We start from the raw sequence: 15,308 nt of genomic DNA, 5'->3' as shown, positions 1-15,308 counted from the left end.
ATCATGTTTGATGAGAACAAGTACTGGTTGGAGTCCCCAATATCTGCTTTTACATTCTGACAATCTGCCATCTTCACTATAGAAATCTGTGCCATTTGAAGAGTTTGAACTTGGTCTTTGTTTTCTGTTTTGCCCCAGCCAGAAATGTATCCAGTCCTTCCATTCTCCAGTATGTACTCCAGGTCTGGGCCAGGAAGGCAGATGGGTGAAACCAGGTTGCTAAGCTCCACCTTGGCCTTTAGTTTTATTAGGGCAATGTCATTGTCATAATCTGTGCGAGGGTCTGGCACGCCTCTCTTCCACTTGTCGTGTAAGAAGACTTTCTTTGCAACAAGTCGATGTCTGGGACGGATATTAATGAGATTTCTGATTCCCACATACATTACAGGGCTCTCCTCATCCTCCACCATGTGGGCTGCAGTCATAACCCACTCATCGGAAATAAGGGCTCCACCACCCCTTGGGTTTTGGAAGTAGACCTGCCATGGGAACATCCTCAGCTTTGAAACCTCCATACACGCGTCCAAGGCCACCCAGGTTAACGGTGACACCACAGACTGCAAAGAGGAAAAAGGCAAGAAGTCAGAAAAAAAATCAATGACTGAATATCAGTCAATGAGTGGAGAGGTAGAGGGAGATGCAGTTTAAGGAATACATGTTTCAGATAGATAGGACCGGATGTTCAAGAGACAGAGTAAGAGCAGAGACTTGGTGCCCAATAGACTGTGGTGTTGAACTGTGCTACAAAGAGTCAATTAAGTTGCTTTCTAGGCTTTTTTTCAACACTTTCCAGAAGAGGTGGTGTAGCACCTACTAGAAGCCTTTCAACACATATTCAGTAATATCTAGAAAAATATTACCTGGAACACACTTTGGGAGTCCTGTCCTGGCTTGGCTGTTTACCCATTCGCCATCAGCTAAACATCTGTAGATTCCTCAAATCAAAATTGAAGTAACATTGTAAATTATGTATGAAACAGCAGCAACCACAACAGTTTTCTTTCCAGGATACTCGAATTGACATATTCTACTCACCCATCATGCTTAGCTCAACATCTCCACTGAGTCAACTGAGAGCTCACAATGAAAGCTACTGTGTTCTATTCATGTTGTTATGCATTTCTGAGTAATAGGTACTGTGCTTATGTTTGACTGCATTCATAACTGTACTTTTTGGATTGCTTGTTTTCAGCATTGGTGACTAGAACCAGGAGGGTATCCATTATCTATTTAGGCAGCACAGGAGTGGTACATTTTCCGGGGGATCCTGTTAACATTGTAGCTTTTTAAAACTGCTGTAACTCAGTGTCAGCAATACTGTGATGTGATATGGTGATATTCCAGCATATGCATTAACCTTCCTTTGTGAGGACTGGTTACTTATTGCTCTTAAATACACCACAACCCAGTGATGCTTTAACTCTTCCATATTCTTTCAAATCTGAAGCTCTCAAGCTCAACAGAGGCACTAGTATCAGCACTCGCTTTCCTGACTTGAGATCTTTGGTTACGTATGTATGCATAATGATACGTACTTCAGATTGGTTGCTTCACTTTGGCACCGATTGGATGTCTTATCTTGTCTTCGCACACAAACACTGATTGGTGACAGCGTACAAGCATTGTACTTGGGCAACTACCAATGGACGTTGTCAACACAACTGCGTTGGATTTTGGTCTTCGCTGGTTTGCCACATCTGCGGATGCGATTGTATTTTACAGGGAAGCTATTACCTTGACTGGCCTGTAGAGGTTATTTAACTTTGCTTTCTTGACATTTGGGCAAGAATTATCATCATGGTCTTCAAAACTTTTGTACTACTCTTGAAAATATTTCCTACTACTTGTTTCTTCCAAGAAATATAATTTTGCCATATTTTTTTTTTTTTTTTTTTTTTTTTTTAACAAGTCTACCACAGGTTGCACCGCAGGATAGACAAGGGGACACTGATGTGTACAAGGAATCCTTAGTGAGAATGAAATACAGAGTTAACCCTTCTACCAGTATACCACTGAATAGGTTTAAGTTTTATACAACAGCTCAAAAGGACTGCGAGTCTTTTGATGAATTTCTCACAGTATTAGAACATGTAAATCTGGGCTCATGACTGACAATGTCTGATTAGGGATCAGACAGCGGTGCATGTCAAGAACATTTGGTGGTTATGGCTGACTCTAAGTTGCAGGATGCCATTGCCATAGCTAAAGCATTAAAAACAATCTAAGAGGTAGATGTATCTGTTCAGAACAAAAATACTAGCTCTGAGGATGAAGTGTCTACAGTAAATTGTTCTGATTCTGGAGTGTGAGTACTGCTCGCTCATACAACTCTAGCTCCAATAGGAGAGGTGAGAAAAGCACTGGGTGCAATGGGTGTGGCAATGCTACTACATTGCTTTGTTTGCTCAATGCCCTGCTATTGGGAAAGAATGTAAAAAAGTGGCAGTGTTAGGCATTTTGCTCGAGTGGGTAAAGATCTTAAGCAGAATATCACACCCCGAAAGAGAAAGCGGCTTGTGTGAGTGAAGGCAAGAAGTTAAAAAAATGTGTGATTGTGGTAAAATAAAAAGACACAGTATGAGTATAGGATTGCCCATCAGGAGGTTCTGCACAGGTGATGAGGGGCAGGAAGTTAAAGCCCACCTAAATGTGTTGTCAAGATTTTGAATGTTGAGTTGGAATTTATAGCTGACTCTGGTTCTTTATGGACTATAATCTAATAGTACTTTTTGGAGAAAATCACTGATATATTGGACCTGAATACACTATATGAATCAAATATTATAACTGAAATTTTCGATTGACCCACCATTGATACTGTAGGTACTGAGAATGTGGTATTAAAGTTCAAGAGAAGACTAGCACAAATTAAATTGTATGTGTTTGAGAAAGGTGTGAATGTGTTAGGGTGGAGTGATCAATGCAAGTTGGGTCTAATTCTCAGTTGAAGGAGTAAAGAACCTGTGTTGGTAGTTACAAATAAAAGTGACGATGGTGAAGAGACTGTTCAGTTTCCAAAAGATGTGCACTGATAGGCTATGTAAAATAACTGGTTACTCACATAAAAGCAGAATAAAAGAGAGTACTGTGCTGGTGAAACAGAAGTTAAGAGGTATACCCATTAATGTCAACCAGGTATTGAAGGGGATGCTAGGTGAAATGGTTGATGAGGATATTATCAAAGAAGACGAATCCTCTGAGTGGGCGTACCCATAGTTTTGGCATGTAAAGCGGATGACAAATTGAGACTATTTGTGACTCTGAGAGCATTGAATGTGAATATTATGGGGGATTGTTATCCTCTGCCTAACATTAATGAAGTAGTATGCATGTCGGAGGGAGCTGCAATTTTTCCCACATGCGATTTAAGATGTGTGTGTCACCAGATTGAATTAACAGAAGATTCAAAACTCTGGACTGCTTTCCTTACGCTGCAGAGTTTGTATTAATAAGAAGAATGCCTTTTGAATAGGCTTCTTTGGCTTCACTGCTCCAAATGGCAATGTTCCACATTTTTAAGGCTATTGATAAGTGTAAAAAATGCTTTTAGGATGAAAACTGTTTATTTTCGAAGGATGAACAGGAGCATCTGGGACATATTTGTGAACTATTTAAGAGGTTAGAGAATCACAGGCAAACCTTGAAAAAAGCAAAATGTAAGTTGGTTTTGTAGCTCTGTAGAGTATTTAGACTATACTTTGTCTGGTGATGGGGTGGTGCCTAAGAAGTCTCTATTGGATGTTATGCACTAAGGAAAAAATGCTTTCGTTTTCTGAGTTGTGTACGTTTAGCACATATTTTGCAAGAAAAACGCAACCATTGAAAGAGTTTGCAAGAAAAAATGCCAACTTTAATTTTACAGACAGCAACAAGCATTTCAACAAACCAAATTGGATGTTGGGGGAGCACCTACATTGAAGCGGGTAAAGATTGTGTTATCTCAGTTGATGTGAGTTTATATGGTTTGCGAGGACTACTATCTCAAAGATGTGGGAAAGACGAGTGGAATGTGGCATTTGCATCAAGGACTCTCAATGATACTGAGAGAAGATATGCAGTGATTAAGAGAGTTTGGACAATGGAACATTTCTGAAGCTGTGTGTGGAAGTAATTTCACTTTGAGGACTGATCATGAGCCGCCTGCGAATATTTTGTCACCAGTTGATGGATAGAATACCACTGCTGGCATCGCAAGACTTTCTTTGAGACTGCAAGAATATAATTTTGAAGTGGAATGTGCACTCAGGAAGAATGTCACAGCAGATTGCTTATTCCAGGTGCAGTGCTGACGGTGAAGGTGAGGACTGAGTGGATGTGGATATGATTGCCACTATTAAAAAATGTTTTGTCAGCTAAGTTTGAAGGAACAGAAGAAGAAATGTGATTGTAAAGTGATGCTAAGGATGGGTTATGGCAAAGTAATTAAAAAGTGACATGGAAGGGCGGCCTAGAAAGAAGAAGGTGACTCCTCAAATGTTCTCACTTCAGAAGATGTCTGGTTTGTTGGGAGTTGAGGGAGGATTATTTAAGAATGACCAATGTATTACTCCTATGATTCAAGATGTGATTCTACCACTAGCTTCTGAAAAATATCTGGGTATTTCTTCAATGAAAAGGGTTATTTAAGCATATGCTTGGTGGCCATGGCTAGGCAGAATGGTTGATAGGGTGGTTGAAGAGAGTGATGTGTGTGAGCAGGGAGAGGACACCAAGGGTTGCTCATGCACCATTGAAGTCTATGGTGTGGCCATCGTTTCCATGGCAGAAAATAGCATTTGATATTTCAGGACCATTTTATTTGTTACCACAAGGTGGGTGGATTGCTTTGGTGTTGGTGGATTACCACTCAAGTGGTTTGAGGTTACATTTGTGGTGCAAACTACCACTACTAGGAGTTTCCTAAAGAAATGTTTGAAAGGCGAGGTTAGCCAGAGGTTTTAATAACGGATGACTATGTTCGACTGAAGTCAAGTCAAGGGAATGGAATATTTCCTCAAACATTGCAAAATTTGACATGCTAATACGGCTTTGTATGAACCTCAAGGAAGTGGCGAGGTGGAGAGTTTTAGTCATGTATTTAAGAACTGGGTTGTGGAGGCATGGAAATGAGGGAATGAGTGGAAAAATGTTTTGAAGGAGAAGTTGCAGATTTATCATATAACACCTCATACTATTAGAGGGGTTTGGTTCTTTTAACCTACGTAAAGGAAGAGATCCTGTCTCTAAATTATGGCCATAGTGGTTCAAGAAGTGTGGTAAGAGATGGAGAGATGGAAATAAATCAGGTGGCCAGAGGATGAAGAAGTTGTACTATTTGTTTTAATGGAAAATTAAGAAACCTGTTCACAGGGATGTGGAATTCCTATTGCCCATCACATCTTGTTTGGGGTCAAGGGCAACGAGTTTTTATGTCTACTTTGTCCTTGGGACAAGTAGGCCCAACCCCTCTGTAGCACAAACCCTTTAACTGCCTGTTTACAGAGAGTGGAACTCTCTGCAGTTGAGGTAATGTGTTTCCTAAAGATAATGCTGTTCGAACTTGTATTTATGGTTCATTATTTGAAAGCCTTCATTATTAGGGTGAGTGCTGTAAATAAATGTTTTAAGGTCACACTTCACTACTGACGTTGGTTCCAGTACAAAAAAAAAAAGTGTTTACACATGTTTGAAAAGTTTAGGCTAAGTATAATGCTCCCAGAATGCTCTCTGATTAGATGCAAATGAAGTGTCATTTAGTAAAATGTTTTGATGCATGCTGATATTTCCCAAATATATTTCTAATGGAAAATCAGTGTAACCATTTTCAACACGATTATGGGAAGCATGAAAATAAACCAACACTGACAAAGCCAACTGATCTGACATATTTTTATAAGTCCTTTAGTTTCATCAATGCGTGTCTTGTTTTGACATGGCTTTTGTAACACTTTATTGTTGTGGGAGCTACCAGGCCCTCAACATTGTAACAAACACTGGCAAAAAAAAAAAAAAACGTTTTTGAACTCTAAAAGCACACGTTGCCACCAGTGGTATAACAAAGGCCCCGTAGCCGCCCTCCAGGGGGCCCCTTCAGCACAGCACCTGCCCTGAGTGAGTCTGGAGAGGGGGCTCCTCCATGTTCTTTGCAAAGGGGCACCCTCCAGTTTCGTTATGTCACTGATTGCCACTGTAGTTCCTGACACTGAACAAAACTACTTTGTGTGCCAATATGCTCCTTGTAGAAGAGCAGAATGCGATCACTCACAGTAAAGCCAGCCGAAAGAGAGAGAAATAGAAGTTTAATAAAAACAAAATGTCTTTGTTAACAGCAGACCTAATTAGGGACCAAGACCCACATGTAGGTAGCTTTTTGCATTTCGCAAACAGCGACTTTCGCTGTTTGCGACGTGCAAAAAGCACATTGCGATGCACAAACACAGTTTTGCGATACGGTAACCTGGTTACCGAATCGCAAAACGGGTTTGCGACTCGCAATTAGGAAGGGGTGTTCCCTTCCTAATTGCGACTCGCAGTGCAATGTAGGATTGTTTTGCGAATGCGGGCACAAACCAATCGCAGTTTGCACCCATTTCAAATGGGTGCTAACACTTTCGCAAAAGGGAAGGGGTCCCCATGGGACCACTTCCCCATTGTGAATGTCACTGTAAACATTTTTTCAGAGCAGGCATAAGTGAAACGAAAACGTTTCATTTTTCGTTTTTGTAATGCATCTCGTTTTCCTTTAAGGAAAACGGGCTACATTACAAAAAAAAAACTGCTTTATTGAAAAGCAGTCACAGACATGGTGGTCTGCTGTCTCCAGCAGGCCACCAGCCCTGTGAGGGCCGCCATTCGCAAGGGGGTCGCAAATTGCGACCCACCTCATGATTATTCATGAGGTGGGCATTTGCGAAGCCCTTGCAAATCACAGATGGTGTCAGGGACACCATTCTACATTCGGATTTGCGACTCGCAATTTGCGGGTCGCAAATATGAACCTACCTACATGTGGCCCCAAATTCTTAAAGAAAGTCACAAAAGTGCACCCATGGTATATGTCGTACCCCTATAAAATATTTGTGAACTGTATTTTAGCATGGTTAAATACGCATGTGTAGATTTGCTCATGTGAAAATCTATTGAGCATTTGCAAGTTCATTTTCCCTCCAGCCACTTTCTTCCCAACCCTGGAAGAAGTTCTAATTCTGCCATTGTCAGGAGTAAATGTCCAACCTTTCTTATTATGGGAAAATATTAGAGAGAAGCTTGCTGCGCCGCCATGGGGATTCCGACCGCCTCACCGCCATCCTGTTCCTGGCGGTTCCGCCCGCCAGGAACAGGATGGCAGTATGGGGTGTCGTGGGGCCCCTGGGGGCCCCTGCAGTGCCCATGCCAATGGCATGGGCACTGCAGGGGCCCCTGTACGAGGGCCCCACTCTGAATTTCAGTGTCTGCTTTGCAGACACTGAAATTCGCGACGGGTGCCACTGCACCCGTCGCACACCTTCCACTCCGCCGGCTCCATTCGGAGCCGGCTTCCTCGTGGAAGGGTGTTTCCCACTGGGCTGGCGGGCGGCCTTTTGGCGGTCGCCCGCCAGCCCAGTGGGAAACCCAGAATGACCGCCGCGGTCTTCTGACCGCGGGACGGTCTTCTGGCGGTTCCCTCCAGGCGGGCGGCTCCCGCCGCCCGCCGTGGTCAGAATGACCCCTCTACTATGGTAGTAGCCCTGGCATAATCAGAGAGGCTATTATCAGAGCTCTTACATAATGAGATTGCTGCCATAATTTGGCGCCACACTACATGGCACCAAAGGGACAAGTAGATCTTTTTACAGGGCAAGTAGATTTGAGAAGCAACCTGTCCCCTGGACAAGTAGATATTTTAATAAATTCCACACCCCTGCAGACTGTTTTTTCTTTTTTTTATGTGGGTGATTGGGTGAGAATTTGCATAACTGGGGTGTTGATGAAAGGTATGCCAAGTTATGGTAAAGATATAAAAGTCATTAAAGTTAATACCAATAGTGAAGTTACACAATATGGAAAGGTGTGGTATGTCAGGCAAGTTGCTAAGTACAAGAGTAGATTGGAGGAGAATGCTGTTTAAGAGAAAGATATGGAACAGGAGTGCAAAGTATATTTGGTTAAAAATGACAATACCAAATTGATGGTGTGATACAGGGGAGCAGAATGTTCAAAGTGATGAATCATGATGATAGTGTTCAGAGAGATTTAGAAATCTTAGATTCAGGTTTGAACAGGGAAGAGGTGGTGAATGAATGGGTTGCCTCCAGGGTTAAGGGTACAGGGCGGGTGAGATGCGCCCTGTGAGGTATGAACATTTTATGACTGTTCAATTTCTCCCTCTTTGTTTTTTATGGTTGGTTTCTCTTTTTGGGGAACATTTGTAGTAGATTTACATTGGTACCAATCTGTTATTAGTACTGTTTGTTTGACCACGCTTTTAACTTTAACTGCATTTACTGTTTAGAATGTGGAATCTGTAATTAACATTTGGTTGGGAGTCGTTCAGACAGTCGCTCTGTGGATACTGTGCTGCCAAAGGAAACTCCATCCTTTCTTACAATATTTTCTAGTTTGCTTGCTTTCAACGGCTACTTTTCTGCAACAATACTATAAAACTCAAATGAGCGTATTAATCTCCAGGTACATTTGTTAATAATTCTTCCTCACTGCCAAGAGACTCAATATATTTTTGTACCTCATTTTTTCATAAATCAATTTGAAACATTGCTCTCATGTATTAGTTAAATGGAGAAGAAATAGGGATTACTGGCCCCATGTGATTTATGAAGTCCACAGATTTTACCACAGATCGCAAGTTGTTAAACCGTGGACTTCATGACAAGTAGTAGGGAATTGCAAGGGAATTGGCCGCAGAATCATATAATTTCTTAGTAATTCTCATTTCCGAGGGCCCCTCAGTGACCCTTCTAATCCCAGTGTCCCAGCCCTGCTTACAGGTGACTCCGGTACTGCTAATTCTAAGGAGGGAGCTGGCAGGATCAAAGCTGGGCTTTTCATGAGAAGCAAAGACTTTCTGAAGTCCGAACAGGAAGCTAAAGCTACTTTGGGAGGAATATTCTTCTAGTTCTCAGGGACATGGAAAAGTCAAAGAAGAATCTGTTAATTTTAGGGCTTAGGAAAACCTTTTAGTTGACAATAAATGCAGGGTTGTGCACCATGGTAGCAAGTATTGCGCTGTGTCCAGCTGAAGACCATCATCCACAAGGAAGAGGAGCTCCCTGATGTTAACACCTCTCTCTTGTCGCTTTTGAATTTTCATGAGTTATGACCTATCTATTCAGAAACTGTCAACATCAGAGCAGTGCGCACTCTACGGGCGATAAGAATGCAAAATCCCAACAGTTTCAAGCTAACATAATTTATGCATTGTGATGATATGACGTTGTTTAACCTTTTGCATTGCAGAGTTTAACCTTAAAGATTTATGTTCAGCATGCATATAAATACTGTTCACATGCTATGTACTGCTGCAGGTTTCCAGACTGTGTCAGAGTGTGGTCCCCTTCCAGGGCCTTCTAGAAGCTTTCCCTGCAGCATGCCTGGGTGTTGTTTGTGGGCTGGGCCAAGACTCTATATAAGGGAGCCAGCCCAGCTCCACGTGCTCACTATTCAGAGGTCCCGGTGCAGAGCAGCAGCAACTTCCTGAGCTCCTGTTCCGGTGGCCTACTTTGATCTTCCGGGCCTCTGCCCTTCATATATATTGGTGATCCTTAATCAGGGCGGTAAGACGGAGGTTGGGCTGGGCCCCCGACCCTGTTATCGAGGACGCTCAAGTTCTTGGGCCTAATGCTTGCATGATAAACCATTTAACTCTTGCGCGTGTGAATGTGCGCTTGGGCGTTTCGTGGCATTTGCATGCTGATACTCGAATCGGCAAGACGCGCGATTCATGTTCTTGTGATTTAACCCTTGATATTCATTGTGCGCTACCATTCCTTGACAGTTACATGGTGGCATTCGAATCGGCAAGACCCGCGATTCATGTTCTTGTGATTTAACCCTTGATTCATTGTGCGCTACCATTCCGTGACAGTTACATGGTGGCATTCGAATCGGCAAGACGCGCGATTCATGTTCTTGTGATTTAACCCTTGATATTCATTGTGCGCTACCAACCCTTGGCAGTTACATGGTGGTATTCGAATCAGCAAGACGCGCGATTCTTTCATTGTGCTTAATTCATGTTATTCATTGTGTGTTTCCATTCTAACGCATTTACTTGGAAGTTTTCGAGTTGACAAGTTGTGTGATTTATTCCTCGAATCTACGTGGTGTTATTCATGGTGCACAATCCTTCTATGGTGTTGACTATCTATGTGAAAATCTGCAAAGTGCGCAAATTCATGTTCAGACAATTTGAGAAAACAAAAAGGCCAGAGTTCTAGATGTAATGTGGTGTGTTCCTAATATGTTTTCTCAAAAATGATTCACATGATGGTTTTAGAAATTATTCAGATTGTTTCCTGATTGTCATGAAAAGGAGAGTACTTGAATTTGAAAGTTTCATTTAACCATTTCTTGATTCCCTCACAGGTATCCAGTCATCTTGAAGCCTAGTCATTTTAAGTCTATGTTTAGGTTGTTCATGTTTTCAGAATGACGATGCTTACAGTCATTACCTAGTACTGTTTTCTTGTGATGTAATTTTGATACTGTGTGTTTTAACTTTTGCTTCCTACAGGTCTCCTTCCCAGCTGTTCCCTTCCTAATCCCATTTTCCCCACTTGGACTCCCGTAGACTCTGTGACAAATCGAATCAGAGTATTGGAGCTGTCTTGTGGTGGAAGTGTTGGGGACGTGCACAGACCCCCAGGATCTGGTAACTCTGACAGCAACATCTACAATCCTATGATTTTTAGGTACGTATGACCTATCTGTTCAACAACAATCCATTGAGATTTAATGAGTTGTGACCTATCTGTTCAGGAACAGCAACAATCCATTGCTCGAACCAGTCTGATGCTGACCCTCGTTCATAACCCACATGGATAATGAGCTGAATATCATCAGTCTAAAGGAGCAAATGAAATTTAAGGAACAAATTAACACATTCAGACTTCTTTGAAACTTGATTGTAATGATCAATTATATGGCACACATCAACAATTTCTGATGGTTGCCTGATGAATGTGATCTATGGAGTGGCATGATTAACCACTCCATTGATTAAATTCGATCAGGCAACTATTAGAAATTGTTGACATACACACCAAGATTGATCATTACAATCAAGCTTGCCAAGCAGTCTGAAACACAGGAGATAAAATGAAATATAAACTCTTCAAAGCAATTTACCAGATGTCCCAAGGAAGTATCATAGTAGCATAACAACCACACAACACAGGGATGCTGGAAGTTTCTATTCCAAAAATAACCTCACAATCAATTTTTATTAGTTATCTGCAAAAAGGAATGCAACTACAGACTATTTAAACTCAAAACGGATTGTTGTGCTAGAAAAACCTTTTTGACCTCTAATTTGTTTTTACAAATTGATATCTCAGCACTGTGAGGCAAGGGACACTGCAACCCTTGGATAAATTGCTGGTGCATTAAATGGAGCCATTCACCTGTTTACTCATTGTAACTATTTTGTTATGTTGCTTCTGCCTGCCACACGCTGTGTTGTATTGGGGTGATTCATGCCGCATAGAGGCCATCAAATATTTCACAATGCCCACATGTAAAGAATATATATAGCTGAGATAGGATAATACTAGTGCCTGGATCACAGTCTTACATCAGTCAAAAGGAAGATGAGATACGATTTTTCACAAATTATTTGGACATAGAAAATAGCAGATGGCCAACCACCAACTATCAGACAATGATGTCCTAGTCAGCTTAGATTCTTGATGGTCAAACTTCAAGCAATCCAGAATTCAGCAGTTTGGTTTCCATAGGAGTTCTGCACAGTGAACACATTACCAGGCACCTGCTTGATCTGTAGTGGCTCTCTGTGACAAAGATTTCTTTTTAAAGACCTTTGAAGTTGCCATTAAGCCCCACTGGTTTATAGAATATTAAAATATCTGAGTTGTAGACAAAGTTACAAGGTTTTACAAGGAGCTGATAAAAATATTTCAGAGCATATAACTAAAATACAAACACATAATGAAAACATCATCTGTGGCTACACATCTCAATCAGGAAAAACATGACATCAATAAATTAAAATTTCAAAAAGCTGAAACATTACAACCATCCATTAGTGGAGGTAATATACAGAAGATAATTTTGAAATGTGGTATGATGTGACTAGCCTAGCTTGGAACTAGATACCCAACAGGGGATTAATGAATTTTGCTTTTAATTATTCAAAATGAAAAGCAGTCTCAGGAACAAATTGGATCATATTTTTACACATTGGGATGTAACTACTACTTCAAGAACAATATATTTTATATTACGAGTAGAGACTGCAATTAAATGGCAGCATTGAACAAATGTAAATGAGAGAGATATGCACGTGATGATATAATCAGGGACTTCGATTGAAAGTGGAAAAAGATGCACATGGATTATGAGAGTCCCTCTTTACAGAATCTGGCTTTGCAAATGTTTTTCATATGCAGACTTGGGCTGGTAACATGTATTTGTGTGCCACCTATACTTTTGCATGTGAAATATTTGTTGCCTTTATGTAACTGGTAAAACTGGTAGGTACCTATAAGAAAGGAAGCCGCAGGTTTAAAAAAAAACCTACTATAATAGAGTAGACAGACCTTTGCAATTTTTCTATTATGAGTGATACAAAATGTGTCCTAGTAGGAGTTAGCATGTGGCATCAAGGTATATACAGGTAACATAAACAACCGAGCCAAGCACTGCATTGTAGATGGATATATTAAAGACTTTTGACCACTACTCATCAAGCTTGTACAGGTAGTACACATGTGGCATTTTGACCTATAGAAGGAGAGGAGAGACATGTAGAATTATTGATCAGTATTGGGAAGTTGGAGAATTTGAAAATTGACATTTACATTTAACTGGTGGTTTAATATGGGGTGTAAATAAGTTTGAGCCTCTACTCAACTTTGGTCTTTATTTAATTCTAGTATAATATTGCAATTTTGACTCCCCAGAAGATGGGGTTTAGTCCCCAGAAACACTTTTGGAGCTGGAAAGTGAACATTGAATAAACAAAAAACTCAATAATATATTTTGGATGTATATAAATCAGTAGAATGAAATATGAAGATATAATTGGTAAATTAAGAACTTTAAAAAGTTTAACATAAAAGAAAATCTAAGACTAGTGTGATCAAAAAGACAAAAAATGCAATAAGGGAACCAGAGATATGAATGTTTAAAGTTTTAGGACAAAATAACATGAAGAAGTACAGAGTGGCAATTATAGTTAATGGTTGCAGTAAGACCCGGCTCTTGAGGCTGACCGTGATGGTGCCCTGGTCAGATACACAGTTGATTGGTCCAGTGAAAGTCCGGAAGTCAAAATGTTTCTAAGTACCACTTCAGAAAGGGACTTTGTCTTTTCCTTGAAAAAAACATGTTAATTTCTTCTAGGTCCCAAAGCAGAAATGGACTATCACTTTTACAGAAGGGACATTCTCCCTGCGCGGGTTGACACTGATATTGTAGCCATCATTACAGAACCGAAAGCCAAATACTTAAAGCAGGTTAGTCATGCTGGAGTGATGTAGCTATGGATATGTTTTGTGCTGAAATGTGTCCATTTCACTATATCCTGTAGACATTGCAATACGGCGGCCAGAATATCCATCAAGATTGTTATAAGGGCCGCAGTCATGAATTTCAGAGGTGATGGGGGGCCTTGAGCGGGACAAAGCTGACTTAGTTCCACTGCATTTATGGATCTATGGTTGATGGCAAAGCTCGTTATCAAAGAAACTTCCACCTCCACCAAGACAGCTCCTCTGAAGACACAGGAAGTTGCTGAGTGGTCACTTTGTTTCATGGGGGGTAGCTCAACAAACTTGCTTGCTTTCCAAAAACAAACTCCCAAAACAGAAGTTTGTTTTTGTAAAGCAAAAAAACAATGACCCTGTTAGTTTTCTACCAAGGATTAGAGATCATTTTTAATTTTAACGGTTCAGGGGGACTACAGTTTTCCTGGTGGTTCGAAATAGGAAAAAAGTACCTCACAACTTCTGCCTAATTAGTGTGGATTGTCTGGGATAATTACACCCATGGACCCAAGTCTTTAGGGCCATGGGTGCAAGGTTTCTGCAGGCAAACCGAGCACAGATGAAATACTGTTCTGCCGGACTCCGAACAGAGTGGGCAGACTGTAACTTTGGTTGGCAGGGTACTATGCTACATTTCTGGTGGAAGGCCTTCTCCGTCATTTTAAAATTCTAAATGAGGCTTTTAGTTTTTTTAATTGACCCACAACAATTACATTTTCCAGTCAGTGGGCTTACTTTAAGGGCATACCTAATTACTCAACATTTTGGGTATCAGCAAAGGTTCTTCCATTCCCCTCTTACCATTTTATGGAATGTAAATGTAGTTCTCAAGGTTCTTCATGCTCTGACCCCTAGCCATCCTTGAGCATTCTGGAGCTACCTTTTCAGGTGGGTCTTAAGCCCAGCAGGCCCTTTTGAGCCATATCTTTTTGCATAATAATTGAGATTTCCTCTCTTTTGATGGACATCCCTCTTCATATGTCAGCGTGCCACACCGTAGCAGGGAATTTTGTCTGTTGTACTCATATCCTACTTGCATAATATACAGGAAGACCAAAATAGTGTATTAATGTATTTAATTTGTTGGGACTAGCATCTAATCCGTTTCTTGTCCATGTTGTTCCATCATGATATAAATTAATTTACTGACATGGTATCTAAATACATAGCCAACATTTTGTCACCAGTAGTATAAATATTACTAGGATATATCTAGAACACTGAAGGCATATTCAAGAGACTGTGTAAAATATTCTGGGCACCCTGGATGCTGGGAATCTTCACACTTGAATAAACCACAATAAGGGTATTGAAAATCTTAAACCAGGTGCCCCCAAATTATTTCTATTGAATAACTACTATTTATCAATAAAAAAAGTTCCAAGCTGCAGCCTGTTGTTTGAATTAGATAAGGGTAGATATTGGCGAATTAAATTTAACATTGGACCCTGAGATGCCCAGTTCTGAATCAGTGAGTACATATCACTAATGGGACAGGAGCTGTGTCTGAAAAGGTTCTCCCGTGGCATACAGGATCAATTTAGCTGTTTATGAAGAGTTTTTCACAGGTGAGTGTCTCACTGGTGCTTGTGGTGTCTTTGTCATGCA

At 40.8% G+C, this 15,308-nt stretch overlaps 1 protein-coding gene across 1 annotated transcript in view; it reads right to left on the bottom strand.

The window, feature by feature from the left end:
* Positions 1-313: 313 nt before the first annotated feature.
* Positions 314-15,308, bottom strand: part of LOC138247198 (mannan-binding lectin serine protease 1-like) — a 58,254-nt gene continuing 43,259 nt past the window's right edge. The window contains exons 8-9 of the mRNA XM_069201941.1: positions 861-935; positions 314-557 (exon numbers count right to left, since the gene is read on the bottom strand). Of these exons, the coding sequence (XP_069058042.1) occupies positions 433-557; positions 861-935 (200 nt within the window). The 3' untranslated portion in view covers positions 314-432. The remainder of the gene's footprint in view (positions 558-860; positions 936-15,308) is intronic.

This window comes from Pleurodeles waltl, chromosome 7 (assembly GCF_031143425.1).
Source record: "Pleurodeles waltl isolate 20211129_DDA chromosome 7, aPleWal1.hap1.20221129, whole genome shotgun sequence".
NCBI classification, from domain to species: domain Eukaryota; kingdom Metazoa; phylum Chordata; class Amphibia; order Caudata; family Salamandridae; genus Pleurodeles; species Pleurodeles waltl.
Note: the sequence above shows the minus strand (reverse complement) of the source record. Positions and strands in the feature narration are given on the sequence as shown.